General features: G+C 33.7%; 1 protein-coding gene across 6 annotated transcripts; it reads left to right on the forward strand.

Moving 5' to 3' along the window:
* The first annotated feature begins 3,109 nt into the window (after positions 1–3,109).
* Positions 3,110–8,097, forward strand: LOC141642845 (aldehyde dehydrogenase family 3 member I1, chloroplastic-like). Of its 6 annotated transcripts, none has more exons than XM_074451797.1 (12): positions 3,110–3,365; positions 4,218–4,331; positions 4,882–5,114; positions 5,205–5,273; positions 5,392–5,488; positions 5,729–5,935; positions 6,414–6,529; positions 6,615–6,719; positions 6,843–7,015; positions 7,213–7,303; positions 7,400–7,549; positions 7,670–8,097. In XM_074451797.1, the coding sequence occupies exons 3-12, from the start codon at positions 4,893–4,895 to the stop codon at positions 7,907–7,909; spliced, it is 1,470 nt and encodes a 489-aa protein (XP_074307898.1). In that variant the 5' UTR covers positions 3,110–3,365; positions 4,218–4,331; positions 4,882–4,892; the 3' UTR covers positions 7,910–8,097. The 6 variants fall into 6 exon arrangements, with proteins under 6 accessions (XP_074307898.1, XP_074307899.1, XP_074307895.1 ...); XM_074451794.1 differs by having other exon boundaries at positions 3,113–3,365; positions 4,871–5,114; XM_074451799.1 differs by lacking the exon at positions 3,110–3,365 and adding an exon at positions 3,440–3,509 and having other exon boundaries at positions 4,871–5,114.
* Positions 8,098–23,138: the final 15,041 nt, after the last annotated feature.

Genomic DNA, 23,138 nt, shown 5'->3' on the forward strand with positions numbered 1-23,138 from the left:
ACTTTTATTTTGTATCGTCCAATGTAAGATCTATATCAGAAGCACGTTCAAAAACCGTCTTAAAATCAATCCTTTAAAACCGTTTTTATAAAACAGCGGAGGTCTGACGTCGAGAAGAAACGCAACATCTGCTGCGCCTCTTCCTGAGGTTGCTGCTGCTCCTGCTCTTCTTTTTCTTCTTCCTCGACTTCCTGTAATTTTCCTTTTCTCTTATTTCTTTCGTTTTTCTTTGTCTTCTTTGTTATGTCAGTACATAAATTGTATTTTAGCAATTCCTTTCTTATTTCAACGTTTAATTCGTCCTTAATCCCGAGGAATTTGATACTTGCGGGTTTTCGCCGTTTTAATTCAAATCGATTTTCTGGGTTTCGACTTGTTCATGTCGAAGTACTGGGATCCTAATTGATACATGAGTTTTCTTATTTGTCCAGTTTTGTTAATTTAACCTAAAGTTTGTTCTTTTGTATTTCCGACACAAGTTCATCATTAATTATGTAAACTATTGTAAATTCTCGTTTTTATTCGCTTTATGACTTGTCTAGATGCATGTAATCAATTAAAGCACTTCAACTTGAGTCATATATCAATAATCGATCTTAAAATTACCAATGAACGATAACAACCCGCGATTCTGACTTCACAGTCAGAACCCAACTCAAGAACAGACGCAGGAAGTACTGCGCCTCTTCCAAAGGACGCAGCAGATGCTGCGCCTGTTCTGGGTTGGCTTCTGTCCCTGAACTCTTTCTCGCTTTGACGTAGCTTCTAATTACGGTTTAAATCGACTATTATCCGTATTATCACTCCTAATCTGACGTATTTTCATATTTTAGTTCTAATTTTGTTTTCCTTTTATTTTCTTCTTTGAAATCCCGTTTTCAAGCGTGCTTTTGACTTAGATCAAATAAATCTTGTAATATTTGTAATTTTATTTATTATAATTCGTTAATCATTATTCATTTATTACTATTATGTACGATTTAATTGTGTGGCATTCACATGTAATTAATCTAACTTCTATTTCGACCACATTGTTTGCTAAAACACTTGTTAACCGACATAGTCTAAATTCACATGCTAGGATTATTCTATGTTTGTTGCATTGCATGCATTACATCGACGACATATCAAATATGAACAATTTCCCTAATCATTAGTAGAGGCCGCTATCGAGGCGGGCGGGATTAGGTGTTCGAATTAAAGAGCTTCTTAATACGTACCCTCACCCATTACTTAATTAGTTATCTCTGGACATCCGTGTCTATTGGCATCTCGAGAGTCATTCTACACATGGAATGCTAAGGGTAACGAGTTCTTAGTGTTCATGTCACTACTTTGTGTCTTGACATGGCGCGAGTATTCGAACGGTTTCCAATTTTTCCACAATAAATTGGTGGCGACTCCACAAATGCAGGCTTATTCAACCTTTCACCGGTTTCAATGCCTCACCAATCGGTAACGGCCCATGACGTGCTTTGGCAAACCCAAGGTTCCGTAGGAGAAGTGTCGCCGCCTCGAGACCAACGCGCGGGTGGCCTATGTCCACACATAGGAAAAATCAATTTATTTGTACACAAGTGGTATATTATTAGCCCGTCTTAAATTTAAAATGGATACTAATACCTTAAAGGCTGTGCATAAAGAATAGCATCTTCTCCAAGGTAATGCAAGGTAATATTATACTTTGCCTAAGAAAATGAAATTTCACACTAAATAGGACAATCGTTTCCACATTCAATAATATTGTAGTTTATGAATTAGTAGTAGTCAAATTATGCACTCCCTCAGTCCTGTTCAATTGTTCTTTGATTTTGGTACAAAGATCAAGGAAAAAAGAGGGTGTTAATTACTAAATGATAAGTGGGCCAAATTGGTCGTAAATGATTAAATTCCTCATTAAATTCATACTTAAAATAAAAAGGACAACAATTAATCAAGACACCCAAAATAAAATAGGACAACAAATAACCCGACATGAAGTAAACAAGTAGAGTTCCTAAACTTTAGAAATGGTTAGCCAGCTACCATAACTACTGAATTAACAACTTTTTGGTACCTCGTGGTACAGGGGTAGGTTTATTTCCCAATCCAATTAGTCTTACTTTAGATAGGTATATCCGTCTAAAGAGTAGACGAGTTAAATGTATCACCACTTACATAATAAGATAAAGTGGTGACATCCCACTTATTGTTTGTCTTATTATAAAAGTAATATGATATTTAACTCATTTATAACTTTAGACGGATAGTATCCATCTGAGTTGAGAATTTGTGTTCCCAATCTCTATCTCTTAGCTTTTATAATCAAAAAATGTACTAACGTAACATTGACAAGTGTGAACTCAAAATAGACAAACCATATTCTCGAGTAATACAAATTCATAATCCCTTCTAATCGGTCATTTTTTTCCTCTTTTCTTTTTCATGATAGTCGGATTTCTTTGGTATTTTCTTTTTTTGGAAGGTTTTGTGTGGTCCAAATTCATTTGTATGTGGGGTAGAATGTTTTGTGTGGTCTAAAATCATTTCCTTATTTCTTATGCAAAATGGAAGGGGAAAGAAATGAGTAACTAAAAGGGAGTATTACTTTTCATTTAGGGCTCGCTTGAAATGAGAGTAATTATTAAGGGAATAATAGGAACTAAAATAAGAAGAAATAGGAGGAGATTGGTGCTTTGTGGTAGTTGTGGAGGGTGAAAAGAGGAGGTGAGAAAGGAATTATTACATCCATATGAAGGTAATGCATTACTTGAGGGAGATGTAGGGAACAATTAATCCCTTAATGGAGGGAATATTACACTATATTTCTCCATTTCTATCCATTTCTATCTCCAACCCTCATCTCTTCCCTCCATTTTTTAGTTCATTTTAGCTCTATTACGTCCTTAATAATTACTCTCATTACAAGCGAGTTCTTAAAGTGGATATATTTAAGCTTAAAACGAGTTAAATATTTTCATATAAAATAATTAAGATAAAAGTAAAAGGCATTGATAAACCAACAAAATTTTCATACATTTCCTGAAATGTAAAATTATATTTAACCTGTTTTTATTATTTAGACAGATATCTCTATCTATATATAAGAGGATGACTAGCTTCTATTGATATTATGCGATTGACAAAGTCACAAAACCACAAATCAGTTAAACGTGTATATAATATCTTTTCAATTATTATAATAATATTGTAGTTTCTTGCATCACCAACTTTTGAATTGTTGTCACTCCACCTTCAATTATTACAATTGTTTTTGTTCAAGTTTTAGTCGTCCAACTTTTGAAGCAATAATCCTACCACTATATAATATTTTATCAACAAATGAATTATTCTGTTTTCTCCATTCAACTTGTTCATTTTCCCAGGTACACTATTTTTTTCTCTCAACTTTCTTTCTTTGGTATCGTTATTATATAATCGTATGGACACGGTTGTCTAATTTATCCATGCAATTCTGGACGCAATTTTATTTATAAGTGCACCCGACAGGGTCTCCTTGAAGACTATCGGTAATCTTAGTGTGGTGGTTTATGGTACACAAACTTTCATGTAAACCCCTCCGGATTTTCAATCCGTGGCGTGTTTTAGTCCTCGTAAAATTCGTATTGTTAAATCTTGGTTCTTGGGCGAGACCGAGAGAGTTGACCTTTTTCATACTGGGATTAGGATCGGATTGGAGTTACATTCTTCACTCAATTAGTAGTCTGCCTAGTTTCTAATCTGATTCAGATTAGGGAATGTACGTTGCAAATCCTACTTGGATTCGGAGAAGCATACTAGTCCTACTCGTACTCGGGTTTTGCTGACACGAGACTTTTTATTCTTACTTGAACAAGGCATAGAGCCCAGAACATTAGGAATCCTGATTGAAGTGAAATTATTAGTAGGAGATGAAAGTAGATGAATCTGGCTATCCAACAAGTACCTAAATGCGTGATTTGTTTGAAATTGAGCTGTCAACGAATTCCTAATGCAGACGGAAGTCTTGTAATCATACAAGGATTGTTGTTCAGCTTTGTTTTCCTCTTTTACATATGATACAACTCCTTAGTTTCTTAGTATAGATAGAGGCCTTAGGCCATTAGTTTACGCAGCAATTCGTTTTTCTAAATGCATCTTTGACTCTCCTTGTGTTTACATGAATGCTTGGGTATATTTCTGGTTCAGGAAACAGTCGTTTAAAGAGACTGACTGATGTTATGTGTACCGCATTGCAGCACCGGAGTACAAGCGAATAATACTTATACCTCTTGTTTACGGAAGAAGAACACTAGACCAAATAACCAGCTTAGAATAGGACTTCATACAAATTACTTGAATCGTATTTACTGGTAGGTTTAATGTCTCATTATGTTTTGTTGTTTGATATGTGAGACGTTACAGATCATTTTTTGACGTGTTCATTACCTGTATTTTCATATTATTGCTGTAGTTGATGCAATTTTCTATACAGATCATCGGGAAATAGCACTGTTTGTATATTTGACCAATTATCATGTCATAGGGGAGAGCCTTTAAGACACTTGGGTTAATGCCGATATTGTAATACAAGGTCTCTCTCGAGACAATCACTCCCTTGTCCAAGAATAAACCTTCTGGTCTATGGTTTCTGTTGAGCCTAGAACTACTTCCTTCGTTGTGTGTTTGTTATGGTCTAATACGTTATGATTCCACATCTTTCATCTACATCTTGTCATGGTCTTTAATTTAATTTTCTTCAAAACAAACCACGAAGGACCATAATTATTTGAAAAGTACTTTGCTGATTGTGTACCCGTCATACGGTCAATTTGCGCGCTATTATGCTTATGTTCCTGAATTCATCACAACATTTCCTCATTGAATTTCTGAGTTCTGAGTGTGAATAAAGTTCCCTTGCAGCACCCTTAACAATGGCAGAGGGGAAAAAGGAATCTGTGTTTGATGTGGATAGAGCTCATCTAATGGTCAAGGAGCTCAGAGCGCAATTCAACTCTGGGGAAACAAAGAGCTATGAATGGAGAGTAACTCAGTTAAAGAGTATATCACGAATGCTTGATGACAGGGAAAAAGACATCATTCAAGCTCTTCAGGAAGATCTTTCCAAGCCCGAGCTTGAAGCATTTGTTGCTGAGGTTGAACTTTAGCCTTGAATAGTTAAAACATCAAAAGCCCTTCATTTGATGGGATGAAGTCTCTTATACATGTGTTATGCTCTTTTGTAGATTGCCATGCTAAAATCTTCGTGCAAGTTGGCACTTAAAGACTTAAAGCAGTGGATGAAGCCAGAGAAGGTCATTAGTTGCTCTTAAAGACTTCAAAATTATCTTAAAGGACTTAAGATAATTTAAAGTAACAGAAGAAAGTACAATATGATTAACAAGTCTAACCTAAGACTAACTTTTGTGACAGGTGAAAACACCAATGACAACATTTCCTTCTTCAGCAGAGATTGTACCGGAACCCTTGGGGGTCGTGCTCGTCATCTCAACATGGAATTATCCCTTTTGTATGTAAGACGATCTCAGCATGGAGTACAAAGTTACCTAAAAAGAGACCTTACACTGAGCTTTATAGTTCTAACAATTTTTTAAAAATGATACAATGATAATAACTGTTTTTATTCATCAAACTTCATCGAATTATACATTGTATTTTTACTTCTATTTAGAGATATTAATGGTCAAAGTTGGCAGTGGTTGACCATGTTATAATTTGGAATCTAATCTGGCTGCTTGAATAATAATAGTGCTGTCACTCGATCCGGTGATTGGTGCAATAGCAGCAGGCAATGCAGTAGTCCTTAAACCTTCAGAGATTGCTCCAGCAACATCCTTGTTACTCAAAACTCTATTGGAAGAGTATGTTGATACCGCCTCTATTAAGGTTGTTGAGGGTGCTATTCATGAAACTTCTGCCCTCCTTGAGCAAAAATGGGATAAGATCTTTTACACAGGTTTTTGTCTTGTTATAAAATAACTTTTTAATGTAACTTTGTTTCCTTCTCTTCTTTGCTGTCTGTTTGGTTGAAATTCCTGGTCTTCCTCAAGTTGTGTATGAGACTGAAATTAACCATTTTAAACTTCAAAAGTTACTCTTATTGCTCTAGAATCGAAAATTTAGTCTCTTAAAAGACCGTCTTTATTAATATAATGCAAGTCCAATCCAACTCATTTAACATTTTAACACGTACCCATATTAACTCACTAATTCAAGTCACTCTCATGAGTATATTATCATAACTGTCCAATTTAATTCCACAAGTCACTCTCGTGAAAATATTATCAGGAGACTGTTCTTATCTGCGAATTTGTGAAAAGCAAATTACCTGTCAAGTTTAAATGTGTTACTTGAAGCAGTCTCAGACAATGAGGCAGTCTCATGCTAGACTAACCAAAAACCTTTTTCTTTCTCTTCTTTCCTTTACTAATTAGGAAGTGGAAAAGTTGGCCGGATTATTATGGCAGCAGCTGCAAAACACCTTACACCTGTTATACTAGAGCTTGGAGGGAAATCTCCTGCAATTGTGGATTCAAATGTGAATTTAAAAGTAAAATCACTGCCCCTCTCAAAAGAGTGACAAAATACATTCTTTCACCTTATTGAATCTTTATCTTTTTCAATTTTACTGTAAGGTTGCTGCAAGGAGAATCATAGCTGGTAAATGGGGATGCAACAATGGACAGACCTGCACAGCTGTGGACTATATCCTTACCACCAAAGAGTTCGCTCCAACGCTAGTAATTACACCCTTTATATCTATTTCCCTTTAATACTCCGTATCTATTTCATCGAATGTTGTAATAATGAATGTGTTTATTCTCCTGTCATAATTGATTGATATTTCATTTATTGCTTGAAAGGTCGATGCTCTGAAGGTAGAGTTGGAAAAGTGCTTCGGAAAGGATCCTATGGCATCGAAGGACATCTCACGGGTTGTTAGCTTGTCTCAATTCACGCGGCTAATGAAGCTGTTAGGTGAAGATGGTGTCTCAGACAAGATTGTCCTTGGTGGTCAAAGTGAGGAAAATCAATTGTAAGCTTTCATAGCTTGAATATTTTTTTTCTGTTCAAAGAGAGTCAGTCACAAGCGCAATTTTGAATTAGACGTTTTCAAACCAAGTCATGGGTATCACCCTTCATTGACTTTAGAAGCTAAGTAGGCTAATATCTGTAGATCTGTAGATTTGTTTCTCTCTAATATGATTTTGTTGATTACTTTGCTTCTTACAGAAAAATAGCACCGACCATTTTGATGGATGTTCCAGAAGAGACTGCTTTGATGACTGAGGAGATTTTCGGACCTCTCCTTCCTATTGTTACGGTGAGTACTATCAGAAAATAATACAGTGTTCTATTTGAAACTTCTTGGTCGTAGTTACTGAGGCAAAATTCGTTTTTTTTCCCAAAATCCTTTCAGGTGGAAAAATTAGAAGACAGTTTTGGAATAATCAAGTCGAAGTCAAAGCCTCTAGCTGCATATCTCTTCACCAAGAATGAGAAACTGAAGACTGCATTTGTGAATGACATATCTGCAGGAGGGATATTAATCAATGATACTATCCTACATGTAAGTAACCGGTTTTCTGCGACTTTATTTTCAAAGCCTGATTTAGCAACAAAAAAAAAAAAAAAAAAAAAAACCGCAAAATTTATGAAAAATTTACATGATGTGAATTCTGAAATGCAGCTTACGGTATCTTCTTTACCATTCGGAGGAGTCGGGGAGAGTGGCATGGGTAATTACCATGGTAAATTCTCATTTGATGCCTTCAGTCATAAGAAATCAGTGCTGTATAGAAGTTTTGACGGAGATGCAGCAGTAAGATATCCGCCATACACACCCAAGAAGATGAGGATTTTGAAGGCTTTAATGAGTGGGAGTATTTTCCAAATAATACTTGCTATACTTGGATTATCCAAGGATTAAGACGGGGAAAAATCAACTTTAGGCTTCTGTTTCTTATAACTGGAGGCTTTTTCTATACCAAAAAATTTACTTACGTTGGCAGACTGTACACTATTACAGTTTTATACTTTTATCTTTTTTGAAAGTACATATTTGTGTCCTGGATGATGAATAAATTTCAATTCAGATTTCAGAAAAAAAAAACAAAATAGCATTAATGTGCAGGACATCCCGATATCTCTGTCTCTATAAAAAAATAGATGGATCACAAATCAATACTATATATTAATTCCAGAAACCAATGGACTTTAATGTAATTAAAGAAAGTTATACAAATTAATTATACTATATAGTTTTAAATCAATAGCACCGTGTGATGAACCCGATTAAAGGATCTCAATGCAAATATTATATAGTTTGGGTTAAAATTAAATTATATATAAGTTTGGTAATTTTCCTAAACATGGTCAATTTCCTTAAAATAAAATAATTAATTAAGATAGTCAATTTCAAGGAGACTAAGAGAAAGAAGATGCTTGGTAATTTTCCTAAATATTTCTAGAAGACTAGAAGATGGTAATTTCCTTAAAATAAAATAATTAATTAGTATAAACATGCACACTTATGGTATTAATTAATTATTATCATCATAAAATTATATATTAAATTTAAAACCTATGCAATTTTATTAAACTTTATTATAGTTTATTAGATGTATAGAGATGCTAATTATTTAACATACAAAAATATAATATAAGTAGGTTATAAATAATTCAAGTTAGATTCCATAATAATATATAATATTGCATAATTCTTTCGATTTGATTTAATGCATATAATATGTAATATATTTATATAAATATATAATCCTCTTAAAATTGCAGTATTTCATCAGTAAAGAAAATAATTGTAGTAACATTGGATATAGTTATATGATAGTAATCACTCATTTGAATAGTAAAAGTAACAATATTATCAGCAAAATTAGTGAAAGTGTAGAAACAACGGGAGTTGTGAAATAATCAACATTAATGCGGCAATAGTGAAAGTAACAATAATTACGGCGGGAGTAATGAAATTATCAATATTAATGCTGCAGTAGTGACAGTAACAATAACTACGGCGGGAGTAGTGAAAGTAACAATGATTACGGGCAAGTAGTGAAATGTTATTACTATTGTTTCATTAATAAGAGTAAAATATTAATAGCGGGAGTAGTGAATTTGTCTCAAAATTTATTTCATCGTAATTTTAGGACATATCATAGAAAAATATATTAATATAAATTTATGGGTTATTCAACTTTAAGTAATTTTATTTAATTAAAAAAAAATTAATGGTAAGTAGAGGTAGTCCGGGCGAAGCCGGGCACCAATACTAGTTCTTATTTAAGGCGAATGGATACCGTTGCGCACATCTTACTAAACTCTTATATGTATAAAGATAACTAATGTCTGTATTAGCCGAAAATTGACCAACCGATTAAATTATTTATGGAGGGGTTAAAATGATACTCTTTTTAGCCTCTAAATGAGGCTTAATTTATAAGCGATTTGCAATAGAAAACGACTGAATATTAAGTGAAAATAACGATGGGAATGGCGATGAGAATAAAGTAAAAAGACAAAGACACACAAACATGGTGACACGGAAACCCAATATGGGAAAAACTGCGGGGGAAGTCGGAATCCCGCCAAGCATGCACTATAATTCTTTAGGAAGTACTTTGTCGGAACTACAAGGGAATTGCTACGAATACAAGTTCTATAGGAACACTTTCTGCTTCTATAGGAACACTTTCTGCTGCTGGAGTTTGAGTGTTTGTGCTGCTGGAATTACTAAATATGGGTGTGTTGATGTGTAGTTGAGAATAATCATTTTCTTATGCTGGACTTGGTTTTTATAGTAGGTAAACCCTAATAAGCTCCCTTGTAACTCCCCCCATTGAATGCATCATTAGATGCTGTTGGAGTATGTGTCCTCAACAATAGTGCGATCACATGATTAAATCTCAAGATAAGAATACGTAAGGGATGATTCAATTATATAGTCAACTGATCAACATTAATCGGTAATAATTGGCTAACTAGAGTTTGATATTACTGTCGTTGACGGTGGTGATCAGTTGATTCCTTAAGGTCACACCTTTAGGACAATTCCCTTAATAGATAAGTTAGTTAATTGTATATCGATACAAGTTAATTAACTCCTTAAAATTGAACAATTTGTGAGTAAGAATAAGTATCTTATTGTAATTTGATTAAGTAAGATTCATTTTAGTAATTAAAAGATTTTATTACTAAAATTGATTATTGTTTATGAAACAATTGATATAAGAACGATTGGTAAATTATAATTGCAAAATATTGTAGATTATATTTACATGACCCATTTTATTTTCATGTAATTATGAATTACTAGTTGATTTATTGTATGTGATTTATTTTTATATATAATGATATTTAATAAGTTAAGTATGCATTATAATTACATGTGACTTATTATATGTCACATATCACACAATGATACAATTGACAAAGTTGACAAAATAAAATGGACTCCATTTTAATAAATGGACCAAAAAATGGAGGGTATATAGGTTAGTGGGTGTTTTATTTAATTGTTAAATAAAACACAATCATAACCTACTTGTAAGTAGTCTTACATCTATTTTCTTGTGAAGAACAAAAGAAAAAGAAAAGACCATGCATTGGCCTTCTCTTGGCCCTCCAAAACCGGCACCCTCCCTTTACAATAAGGGTTAGGTTCTTATTTTATATATTCATTCATTCTTACAATATTGCATTGTGTGTAGTTTTTCTTTCTCATCTCTCTAAAAATAGTTTTAGAATCTCTAAAAATTGCTCAACCATTTTCTAATAACACATAACATAATTACTAGTGTAGTAATATTAATATTATTAGAATTATTAAGGAAATCTTATATATTTATCTAGTTAATTAGTATATAAGCTTTAAGGGTTTTGTTTTGGGATGCAACAAGAGGAGAATTTCTATACTTGGGATTTTGGAGGATCATCCATAATATTTGAGCTCAAGAACAAGTGAAGGTAGGAGACCTTACTTGTGCCCATATTTCGACCATGATCCATGTAAGGAAATCGGTTTTTCCTTCTTATTTTGTTTATTTATTCTTGCATGCAACTAGATCCACATAAATATAAATTATGGGTAATTTATAAAATAATTAGATGAGTCTAATAGGGGTATATGAATCTAACAATTGGCATCAAGAGCTTTGGTGTTGCATGCATAATCGGTTTGTTTTTTCCGAGTTAAATGTAACTTAATTAAAACTAGTTATTTTGTGATTTATGCGATAAAGCCACAAAATTATTTTGTATGTTATATATTCTGGTTTTAAAAATTTTTTAGGTCATATTGATGATTTATGGATGATTATTGTTTATTTTAAGGATTTTTAGTGAAATAATTACATTTTATTAAGTAAAATGAACTTTTATTTACTAAAAATAGTTAAACCACACTACTGGGCGTGATTTTTTTAGTATGACCTCACATGCATATTTTGCATATTGTATGTAAAATTTCGGATCATTATGATTAGTTCTGCATGTATTATAATTTTAATGTGATAAAAATGGTATAAATGGAAGATAAATGACTAAAAATAGTTAAACTCCGAAATAGGCCATGAAATTTTAAATGATGTCATGTGCATATTTTACAGATTTTATGTAAAATTTGAGATAAATGTTATTTATTATGCATGATTTATAATTTTAATGGTTAAAATGATATAAATAGTGACTATTTTTTTGCAAAAATAGCTAAATTAAATTTTATGGCATGAAATTTTTCCCTAATGTTTTATATATGATATGGACATTTGATCTAAAGTTGCATGATTAATTTTGATTAATTTGGTATGTTTTTTGATTTTTATGTGATAAAATCGATAAAAGGGCAACTTTATTAGTCATAAAAATAAATTCAAAATTTGGTTAAAATTTTGCCATTTCCAGGTTCTGGAATTTTTTTAAGAATGTTCAAAATTTTGAATTTGATTTTTCCATAATATTTATGTTTAATTTGGAATTAAATGGTAAAAGTTATGATTTATACGAGTTATTAATGAAGTAAATTATAAATACTTTGTGGGAAAATTTTATTGAGTTTTTGAAATCTTGGTAATATTCCAGTATTTACAAGAATGTGATTTCGAATTTTTCCAAATTTTTATGATTTGTTGGGAATTATTTCATAATTGTTATGATTAAAAGAAGTTCAGTAAGCAATAATTGAAAACCAAGTTGAATTATAGTCAAAAATTGAGTGAAGACTAATTTTGAGTCCTAAGAAGGTTAGGATAATTAACTTGGGCTTAAATTTAATTTAAGTATTGATTTGTGATTTTAATAAGTTACTATCACGCATTTCCATATAACCGAATTATATACGATATAAGGTTTAAGTAGGGCGATTTGGCACATTAATTTGGCATGTTAATCACATTTAATAATGCTGCTTTTTTATTGATGAATGTCATAATTTATTTATGTAATTTTGAATTATGTAATTTTATCTTAGTATGGCCTTAGTTTTAATCGGTATTACCCGCAATGTAAGGGAATACCGATTCGGTTGTAATTTTAATATGATCTCGTATCACTTTTATTTTTATTAGTTTTTCTTATTACAAATGTATAATAGGAATAGCTATGTATTTTATTATTATTTGTAATTTTAGAGTTCCTTCAAGACAGTGCCAATCGGAAAGGCGTTCCAATCAAGACGGAGTCCTTGGGAAGCGTGCCACTTGAAGTTCAAGGGACCAATGGAGTTGGTTTCCGAATTTGTAAATAGATTTTTAGTTTTTCTATTTTAGGAAGGCCATACTAGGAAATTTATTTATTGCTTTGCATTTTTCCTTTATATGTTTGCATGCATTGCCAAATCGCCATAATCTAAACATGCATATCATATCGAGTATTCGACCGTGTCAATTATAATTATCGTTAGTTCGAAAATTTAGTTCACTTAAATTTGATAGATAATAAATTGACTCGACCTCACACATTTTAAAGATTGAAACTTAGCCTTACCAAATAGTAGGAACCCATGAATCTCAATTTCATAAGGGTACAATACGATCTTTCGGGGTGCTCTGTATTGACGTTGGGTAGGTGGGGTAATAAGATGTTATTACATTTCGAAATTTGGTTGATCTCAACGAAAGTATTAGAGGGGCCGTTGTCCCAATAGGTTCGGGCTAAAGATGAACTTAACGTAAATTCATCGACCGAGAGTTCTAATTGTAGAATCGGTTAAAAGGGTTAACCCATCAAGATTATATTTGCAAGAGGTGTAGAGGGCCCGTAGGCTCACATCCAAGATTTAATATGAATTTTGGGTCTCGGAATCATTTATATAATTGGGTGGAGGTCATTATATAAATGCTAAAACGTGCTAAAATGTTTTAGATATAACGATGAATGTTTAATTTTCCCACTATTTCGTTGTTTTAATGTTGCTCTATTTTATTACTCCTACTCATATACGATATCATTCGTTTGTAACACGAGTCTCCGCTAAACCACTATTGCTAACGACAAGGAATCTCTTTCTAAAAATGAACCATATCATAGGTTATGGACTAGCTCCATAGGAATCGTTCTATTCCATAGAACTCGGTAGGAATTGTCCTATGCAAATACAAGATTAACATCTTAAATTCCTTATATACCCATGTATATGAAATCTCTTATGAAGAAGAATAAATAGAAGTAGTAATTAGTCAAAATATATTTTGATAATTCTTCTATGCATCCATGGTTCAAAAGTCTTATTGCTCAACCTAAACACTTGTCATCAAGCACTTAAGTTGTTAAGAACATGACAATGTTAAACTGGTAAATTAATTTGTTAGAAATTTTGATTAACCAAATACCACAATAGAGTTCATCCTTGTGAAGGATTAACTAGGAATTTATATGAAGATAAGTCTTCATCAAGTAGAAATCTCGAAGTAAGTGGGAGCAATAAGAAGCAAGTACCTATCTTAATTGTTAAAAATAGAACTAGGCTCGAAAGAGAAGGTGTTAGACACTAAAATAGAGGCAAACCCCAAATAAGTAAAGATCAAAGAAGTTGGTCGTGTGACTCCAACATATTCCTCTTTGAATATCTATGACATTGACATTGTATTCTTGCTAATTACCATATCATGAGTATTTGATACAAATTTGTGGATTTCATTATAATATTTGGCATTATCGTTTGACGACTAGCAAGAATAAGTTCAGAAATTTGCATGACTGGAACTAGGGTAGTTGCCATTTCATCCATGAACATATGAATGTTGTAGTGTACTCATTTTAGTTTTGTATTTAGAAATGTACCTCAATAATTGTTATGATGTACACTAACTCTAAATAAGAATATAATTCAAGTTTTTGTATAAAACGCAAAAGGTTTCTCTATTATGCAATTAAAACAAGCGTTGTGCCCTAACATACCACGATTAAGTTTATGGTGAGACCATACAAATCAAGGTAATTATATTCAAACTAAAAATAAAATGTCATATACACAAGACTCAAATTGGTGACCCCAATCCTTTCTCAATTCTCGATTGAAAATCACATTTAGAAACTAGTTTTGACTAGCCTCCCAAACCATTTGATTGGAAATCTTTTGGTGTGTGCAAAACTTGTATTCAAAGCAAGTTAATTCATGACTTTTTTCTGGAAAAGGATTAGGAATAGAGCACGATATTCGCCCTATTTACACTTTAAAGTGTATGGTCGAATACATTTTCAATCAGAGTAGGTTATTACTTCTTCAACTCTTTTACCAACGAATTAGGTAGATATTTGATATCCACTTAATGAGGTAAGAAGAGAAATTCTTTGAGTAAGTTCAATGAATATTTAAAAGTATCAAAACCTACATATTATAAAACCAAAGTATTAGTACTTTGTTAAAAATGGGGAACAATAAAGTGATGACTTTTATCTGCACCATATAGAGTGTGATATGGTATCACAAGATCACTTTCATAATCACACCCTATCAAGATAAGGTGTATTAGAAAGTTACAAAGAATCCTATACGATATGATTGAATCCTTACTATAAAGTTGGAGGTAGTTTCTGTTATAAAATTAGTCTGACACTTAAATTTTCCACTAAAATAAAACATGATTAAAGCAATCATCTACTTTTCATATGAGATATGGTTATGCATGGTACCTAAATTGTAGCTTGTTTCGATAGTAAATATGTGCTCTCTCTCTTCCTACATGATCACGAGAACAAAGGGTTTGTGGCTCGTGATGCTGTCTATTAAAGAAATGAGAAGTATTTCTTAAAGACAGAGTGAGAGAAATTTTTCAAGAGCCACAAACTGAGAATAAGACGTAGGAAGATGTTCCTTCTTGGTTAAAATCAGTAATTATTTCTTCTAAATCTAAAGTGGACAGGAGTCATGTTATTTTTGAAAGTAACAAACCTGTAACTTATTAAGATGCTTTATCTAGTTTCAACTCCGCAAAAGTCCAAAATGAGCATAAACATGAAAATGTTTATTTAGCTTGGTTGGTTGGTGGTAAAAGGTTTCGCACGCAACAACAACGCTTCATTAAAATTCGGATTTTATAGTTGGATTTAAAAATCATCTTGTATGAGTTTTTAAAATCGCAACTATCCTAAGGTAGGATGAAAACTTAAGAAGAAGTCTTAAGTAGAAGTAAAGGAGTTGAATTGTATGTTTTGATCATGTGATAAACTTTTCTCGAATTGTCGAGTAGTTCTGTTTATACATGGAGTTTAGTGGGAGTAATATCGTGTTACTAGTCTTATGTGTAAGAGACATATTGATCATTGTGAATGATGGAAGACTTAGGAGAAGAATAATACATCTATAAGGTATCCAGCCCTATAAAGATAGTTCTAAGAGGATATTAGCATTAAATGAATATTCTTATGTTAATAAGAATCTTGACAAGTTCAAAAGTATTGAACATATAGAAATTGAATCCACATGCTTCCGCTGCGGGATTAATTCGTTACGCTAAGATGTATCACCATTCTTAAACTTCATATACTTGGAGTATGACGAGAAGTTATAAATCGAATCCTTTAAAAAAGTCTCTATATAGCCACATAGTTCATTAGTTAGTACTCAGGAAGTACTGAAGACATGAAGCTAAGCATTTAAAATTGAGATGGATTTATGTGCAAGGAGTTACACAAAAACCATATTCAAAACACATAAGGATGGTTAGAGAACCATCTTGGCTATATTATTGAAGGAGGATATCTGCTAGAAATATCCTAGGCAGTTGAACAATGAGATATACACAACGAAAATTAAGTACACTTGCAATAATGAGATATATAAGAAGGAAGGGATAATATTAGGATTCGGTTTTATGAATTGGAGGAACTATGGTACTTCATTCCAATAACCGAAGGTCCTATCCCTACTCACTGTGAGGACAGTGGGAGCTATTTTAAGGCAAGAGAGCCTATGTCCAGATTGGATCTAGACACGTACTCAAAGAGGTTCTTATAATACAAGATTATACACAAGAATGGGAAATAACATATAGTTAGGTTAGGGAAAGTGCAAATTGTTGCTAAAACTTGCTAACCAAGGCCTTTTAATAGGCTAAACATGATAAGTCATGCCATTTCAATTGAGTTGGGATGTATAGTTATATACAATATTAAGTATGTATTATAGATTATGTAGTAATTGATATGGTATCAATTTTACATATGTGATAACACATTCATCGTTTGAGTTTTATTAAAACTCTTTTATTACATTGTTATATCCAAATAGGTTGTAAGGACAACATTGAACCCTATTAAAGTGAACTGGATTAACATAGTATTGGCCCCTAGTTGCTTATATGAGGTGACGTCTTGAAGTGACTAGAGTGTGATGTGATTGATGGCAAGTTCAAGTGCCATAGAGTCATATGGGATGACTAGTCGATCACATAGGTAGACTGTATGAGACACTCTGTCGGGCAGTGACCACTTATAGAGTTCTGGTAATTTTTATAAAGCCTGGTCGTGGCGAGAGCTACTATATTATTCTTTTGAGTCGATTCTTTGACTAGAGATTGTTCGCCCAAGGTGGCACAGTTTCTGAGTGAATTTGATTTATGCTCTACTGGTTCGTCGGTTTTGTTACTCGTCGTCAAAAGTACCCTTGACCAAAACAATATTTATAACTTCACAAACTACTCTTAGTAAAGAAGCAAGTAAAGGTCGGATTCCAAGGGACGGGTATTGATGTAGGATTTTCAATTGCAAATGGTTGTGTCTAGGGGTGTCACAATTTGGGTTGAGGTAGGAGATCAACTAAACTAATCAACAATGTAAATAAAGTGATGAGAATAAGCAAGATGATTAAAATGAGATATAAATAATTGATTAAAAGCACTAGGGCGTCATGGATTCATAGGGGATTCATGGGATTTGATCAAACAAACATGTTCTCTACTAGATGCAAGCACTTATTGTTATGATGGGATCGAGTTAGTGTATATCTTACAATCCCTAGGAAGGTTTGGGTCCCGGAGCCGAATCGATTAGATTGTACAATACCTACAAGTCGACTTAATCATTCCTATCCAACTATATGCATGGTCTAATGAGACTCGAGTTGGTTTATGTCTTACAAGTCTCATTGAAAAGGTAAGTGATGGGTAAAAAATTCAAGGATTCATAGGCTCGCATTTCATCAAACATAACATGTGCATAAGTTGGAATTACAACAAGCAAGCAAATTAATTATGAAAATATATTAGATTAAGCATGAATCAATCCCCATGTTGGTTTCCCCTAATTCCCCATTAATCCTAGTTAAGGAAACTACTCACTTATTATCAACTTTAACATGCTAAAAAGGTTGTCAATAATACTAGCAAGGCAAAACATGATGAACAAATGAAAATGATTAACAATAATTAAAAAGGATTAAAAGAGAATTATACCTATGAAGATGATTCCAAATAATGAAGCAAAGAATAATAGAAGTACTTGATGATTGATGGAAGGTTGTCAATCCTCCAAATAAGCCTAAATAATCTTCTAATTACCCAAAATAAATGATGAACAATAGAGAAATTAAGGAATGATTAAGGAATGACATTTGTATTAAGACTAAATTAAGAGTTGATTATAAGATTAAGAGAGTATTAAGATAACACTAAGATTGGATTAAGACTTGATGATAATCTAGGTAGTACAAAGGGGTATTTATACTATAGATTAGGTACAAATATTAGGGTTACTAAGGGCTTAAATGACTATTAAGACCCTTAAGAAAATTTGAGGAAGTGCTCCTCTCCAAGGAGATGCGCATCTCCGTTTTGCTAGTCCCGCGAAGATATGCTCGTCCCGAGCGTCTAGGAAGGTGGCACGGTGGAGTATGGAGCGGATCATGGGAGAGACGCTCGGATTGCTTGGCTTCAAGACGAGCGTCTTTGGGTCAGGACGCTCGGATTGCTGGGCAGGGAGACGCTCGGATTGGATGCAATCCGCTCGGATTGTGAGACAGGCACTTATAACTAGTAGAAAAAACCCCTATGGTGGCGGTCGAAAATGACCTTTTATGGCGGTTTTTAAAGGTTTTGGGTGCGTCGTTTATCACGGGGTCGTATATACTTTTGCGGCGGTTGTACAACCGCCACTATAGCTAGCCTACAGTGTCGGTTTTACAAACAAAACCGCCATTATAACCTTATATAAAACGACGGTTTTTAGACAAAAACCGTCGCTGTAACTCATCTATAGTGGCGGTTATTGTTTGAAAACCGCCAACATAGGTATTTTTAATAATAACTTCGTACCACAACCGCCACTACATGTTTTCTATAACATCGGTTGTTGTTAAAGAACCGCCAATAAAAGTAATTATGACGTCGGTTGTTAGCAAAGAACCGCCACTGAAGGTTACTCAATAGTGGCGTTTCATACTTAAGAACCGCCACCATAGATATATATTTTTTTTAAAAAAAAATTATTTGCTACCAAAATTCGGTAGTAATATCCTGTAGATTTGACAAAGCCAAATAGTGAAATAAACAAACATGCATACAAAAGAATCCAACAACTAAACTTACATATCATCCGACAGAACAATAATAACGATGTTCAAAATTATACATAGAAGTGTATAAATAATCACATACACATCTTACTTAATAAACTAATCAACATTCCATGTTCTCTAAACATTTAATAGCCCACATGCCTTTAACATATTTCATCTCGTCAATGAACACTGTTGAATCTGCAATAATACATTTAACAAACCAATAGTTTAGAAAAACAACCTAAACATTATTAAAATCAACATAAGACACTAAAGAACACTCTCAATAGTAGGAGTAGCCCACTTATAAGCTAGTCCTTTCACTATTTTTCTACCGTCTCACACATATACGGGAAGAGACCTCAAGAGATCACGGAGTACATACTATAGAATTACTATTTCTTGCAAAAGCTGCATAGAAATTCTAAATATTTGTTTTTATAACCCACTAATTTTTGACATAAAGAGAGATCTTGAAATACCTGCTTGAACTTCCTTTTGAAATGATGACCTCCATTCAATGGAATATTTCCACACAAAATGCTAATTTCATAAACTCCACTCCTTTCAGGTGAATATACTGCATCATATGCATGAGATACAACTTGTGAAATACCTGCAGACTTAAATGTGGAAAAGAACAGTCATAAAAATTTGCCTATAGAAAAATTGTGAATTACATCAACATTTATTTGGCAGTATGTTCATATAATCTTACACCATTGTTTTGGCCAACAGATGGAATAGGCGCTACTTCAAATTGGTTCATAGCATCATAATTCATGTGCCAAGGTGACCTACTTCCTGTGCAAAATGTAAATGCCTCTTTATCAGTCCATCAACTTCAACTTTCATTTTCTCAAATGCTTCTGTAAAACTGCCTTATACAGCAAAAGACTTACAGTGTCAAAGTGGGAGGTGTAGGGGTGACTGATCATACCGTTGAGTGATTCAAGAGGATAGATTGTTGGCAAAACTGATGTTGAGTCTACTTTTCTTGTGATTTGAACTTGGAGCATACTCATTTTGACTGGAGATGGATATAGATATTTGTCTTTCAAGTAAACTGAAAATCTCGCGTCTTCACCAGCAATAGAATGGTTCAAGCCAGTCCCATTAATGATGCTATTTAACCCATCACAGTAACCAATTAACAGTTTCACATGATATAAAACACAGTAAGAATTTAGAAAAGAAATAGAATTTGAAGATCAACAGTGAAAAAGAAAAGAGTTATTTATACAAAATCGTATACCAACAAAAACAGTAAATTCATATGGCATATTGGAGATTTTGGTGTTATGCTTTGCATTATAGATCATAAGAAGAAAGTTCCCTGGCTCGGATGCACTGAAGGAAAGCACTTGGATTCCTGGAGAAAATTCCTCGAAAATGAGATCTGCTAAAGGTATCGATAAATTTGTGCCCATTCTCGCCGATCTCAGCATCAAACTGAAATTTGCCTGGGACTATATTTCCATAAAAATCAAGCTGATAGATGAAAGCTTCAATCTTAGAGAACGTGAGGCATTTGATCCATAATTCCACTTTGCCACACACTTGGAGACATCAATTGGCCCTGTTAGCATCAATCTCATTACATCATAAAAAATACGAAAGAAAAAACTAAATTAAAATGCATCTATTACTCCCTCTGTCCCATTATCGGGAAGCTCACAACCTTCATGTATGTTCCAAATCAGCAAGTCTCTTAAAAGACGATCTCATGCAATATCAGAGAGACAACCATTTGACTAAAAACCACAATAACACTTAAAAACAGTAAAAACGACCCATTATATAAGTTGGTCTCATCATAAATCATATAACTAGATTTAGACCGTCTCATATGAGAACTCGTGATCTCAAAAAGGCCCTAAAGAAGAAAACTAAACTAAATTACCTGGGCGAACTTTGAAGGGCAAGGGAGAACCCCGCAATGTTTGGTTATGCCTTTGTACGAAGAGCAAAAAGTCTCCAGCAGATGAAGCAATGAACTCAATCCGTAAGTGGGCATGATTATTCCAACCCAAAAATGTGACACTTAAAATATTTGCAGCTGAATTGTTTTTATAGGAGGCAGTAACATTAAATAAAATAGAATTAAGTTCAGCATTTGTAGAAGGAATGTCATTGCCAAATGCATCTTTAGGTTGTACACAAAACCCAAGCCTGCACAAATGAGTTTTCTGCACACACAAACACACACACACACACACACACACACACACACACACACACACACACACACACACACACACACACACACACACACACACACACACACACACACACACACACACACACACATAATGACGCAAACTCAAACTAAATTTTAATGAACCCATGAAGAGGGGGCGACCAATTACTACACAAACTTGGCTCTCCTGTGCTTCTCACATACACCCAATTCACATACTCTTGATACCCATAATTTCAGCAGATTGATACCCATAATTTCGGCAGATGATTAAATTTGGAAGATTAATTCATCATTCATCCAAAATCAAAATCTGAACTAACCCTAATTGCAAATTAAAATCAACCAAAACGATCAAAATCCAAAAAAAAAATGGGATAACGAAATGAAGAATTGGGGAGTTTGAGGAGTATATAAGGAGAATCAATTGGCTATATAAACATTAAATTGATCATATCATCAGGATAACTAACTCAATCCAATTGCAAGAGAAACCTTGGAAAAGAAAATAAGCAGAGTAAGAATGAATCATACCTAATATTCAAGAAAATAAGCAGAGTAAGAATGAATCATACCTAGAAGCGCTGAATCGAGGGAGAGCATTGAGTGCCATGGGAAAGCGTTGGCAGTGACGAAGGAGAACGCGAAGGCTATGAGAGGTGGAGAACGATGTTGAACGGAGGATGATTCACGATGTGAGGGTGAGAATGGTGAAAGCGTGACTGATGATAATTGACGAGGGTTTTAGTGACGATTTGGAGATTAGATGAAGAAGAGTAGAAGACGAACTAAATTATGTAGTTTTGGAAACTTAATCAAAGAATTATAAAGGGATTTTGGAGGTTTTTTTTTTTAATTTTGCTATTAAAGTCTCTTATAGTTAAAAACCAACACAAAAATATATAATGGTGGTTTTTTAGTCCAAAATATTGTCACTTTGTATTAACTTTTAGCGTCAATTTTAACGTCGGTTTTTAATAGAACCGCCACAATTGACCTATAGTGGCGTTTTCTATTTGGAACCGCCATAAAAAGTATCTCTTATTACGTTGGTTCTTACTTAAACCGCCACAATAGACCCCCTACATACATGAAAATTTCATTCCCGCAAATTTTTTGGGCTTTTCGCGTCGTTTCTGTTAGAACCGCCACGATAACCGCGTCGTGATAGGGGTTTTTTCTACTAGTATCTCTTCTCTTCTTTCCTCAACAATCCGCGGGGATCTTGTTGAGAATGCAAGGATCCTTTCATCATTGCCTAATCTACTTTATTATCTACATAGGCCTTCTAGTATCGTCTTCCCTTTGATGCTTGGTCATTGAATGCGATCAATTTAGCTCCATTTCGCCATGAAAATGCAAGGTTTGCACTCCTCTCCTACCAAGGAAACAAAACCTCAAAGAATATGCAAAATGGGAAACTAAAGATAGTAAATGACCCAATTATGCACTATAAAGCATAGGAACGAGGCTAATTCGGGGACTAAATGTGCTCAAATATGAGTCACATCAAATATCCCCAAACCGAACCTTTGCTCGTCCCGAGTAAAGAGGTGACAAAGACTAGGACCCTTATTCAAACTAACCTACTAATATAGCCGATGTGAGACAATTAGCTGGTCTCACTCCGTCCTTCAACTCACAACAAGACAACCATGAGGTAGGATGCCTTCTTGCAAGGCAAGGTGGGGCTTGCCAAAATGGTGATACATCCAAGCATTAAAGCACACAAAACAAGTAATGGATGCATCTAAAAAAATGAATAGCCACTTTCCTCATCTAAGTGGCGGAAATTATCTAAAGGGGAAGAAATCTAAGGGTACACATTTCATTATAGATACGGTTTCTTCAAACTACTAAGCCTAGAAGGATACTAATAAATCACCTCCAAGTTGTGTCAAGCTAGGGTACCTTTGTCCTCAATTGTTAAATGATTTCGTCAAGAGTAGACTC

The sequence above is a fragment of the Silene latifolia genome, chromosome 2 (assembly GCF_048544455.1).
Source record: "Silene latifolia isolate original U9 population chromosome 2, ASM4854445v1, whole genome shotgun sequence".
In the NCBI taxonomy this organism is placed as follows: domain Eukaryota; kingdom Viridiplantae; phylum Streptophyta; class Magnoliopsida; order Caryophyllales; family Caryophyllaceae; genus Silene; species Silene latifolia.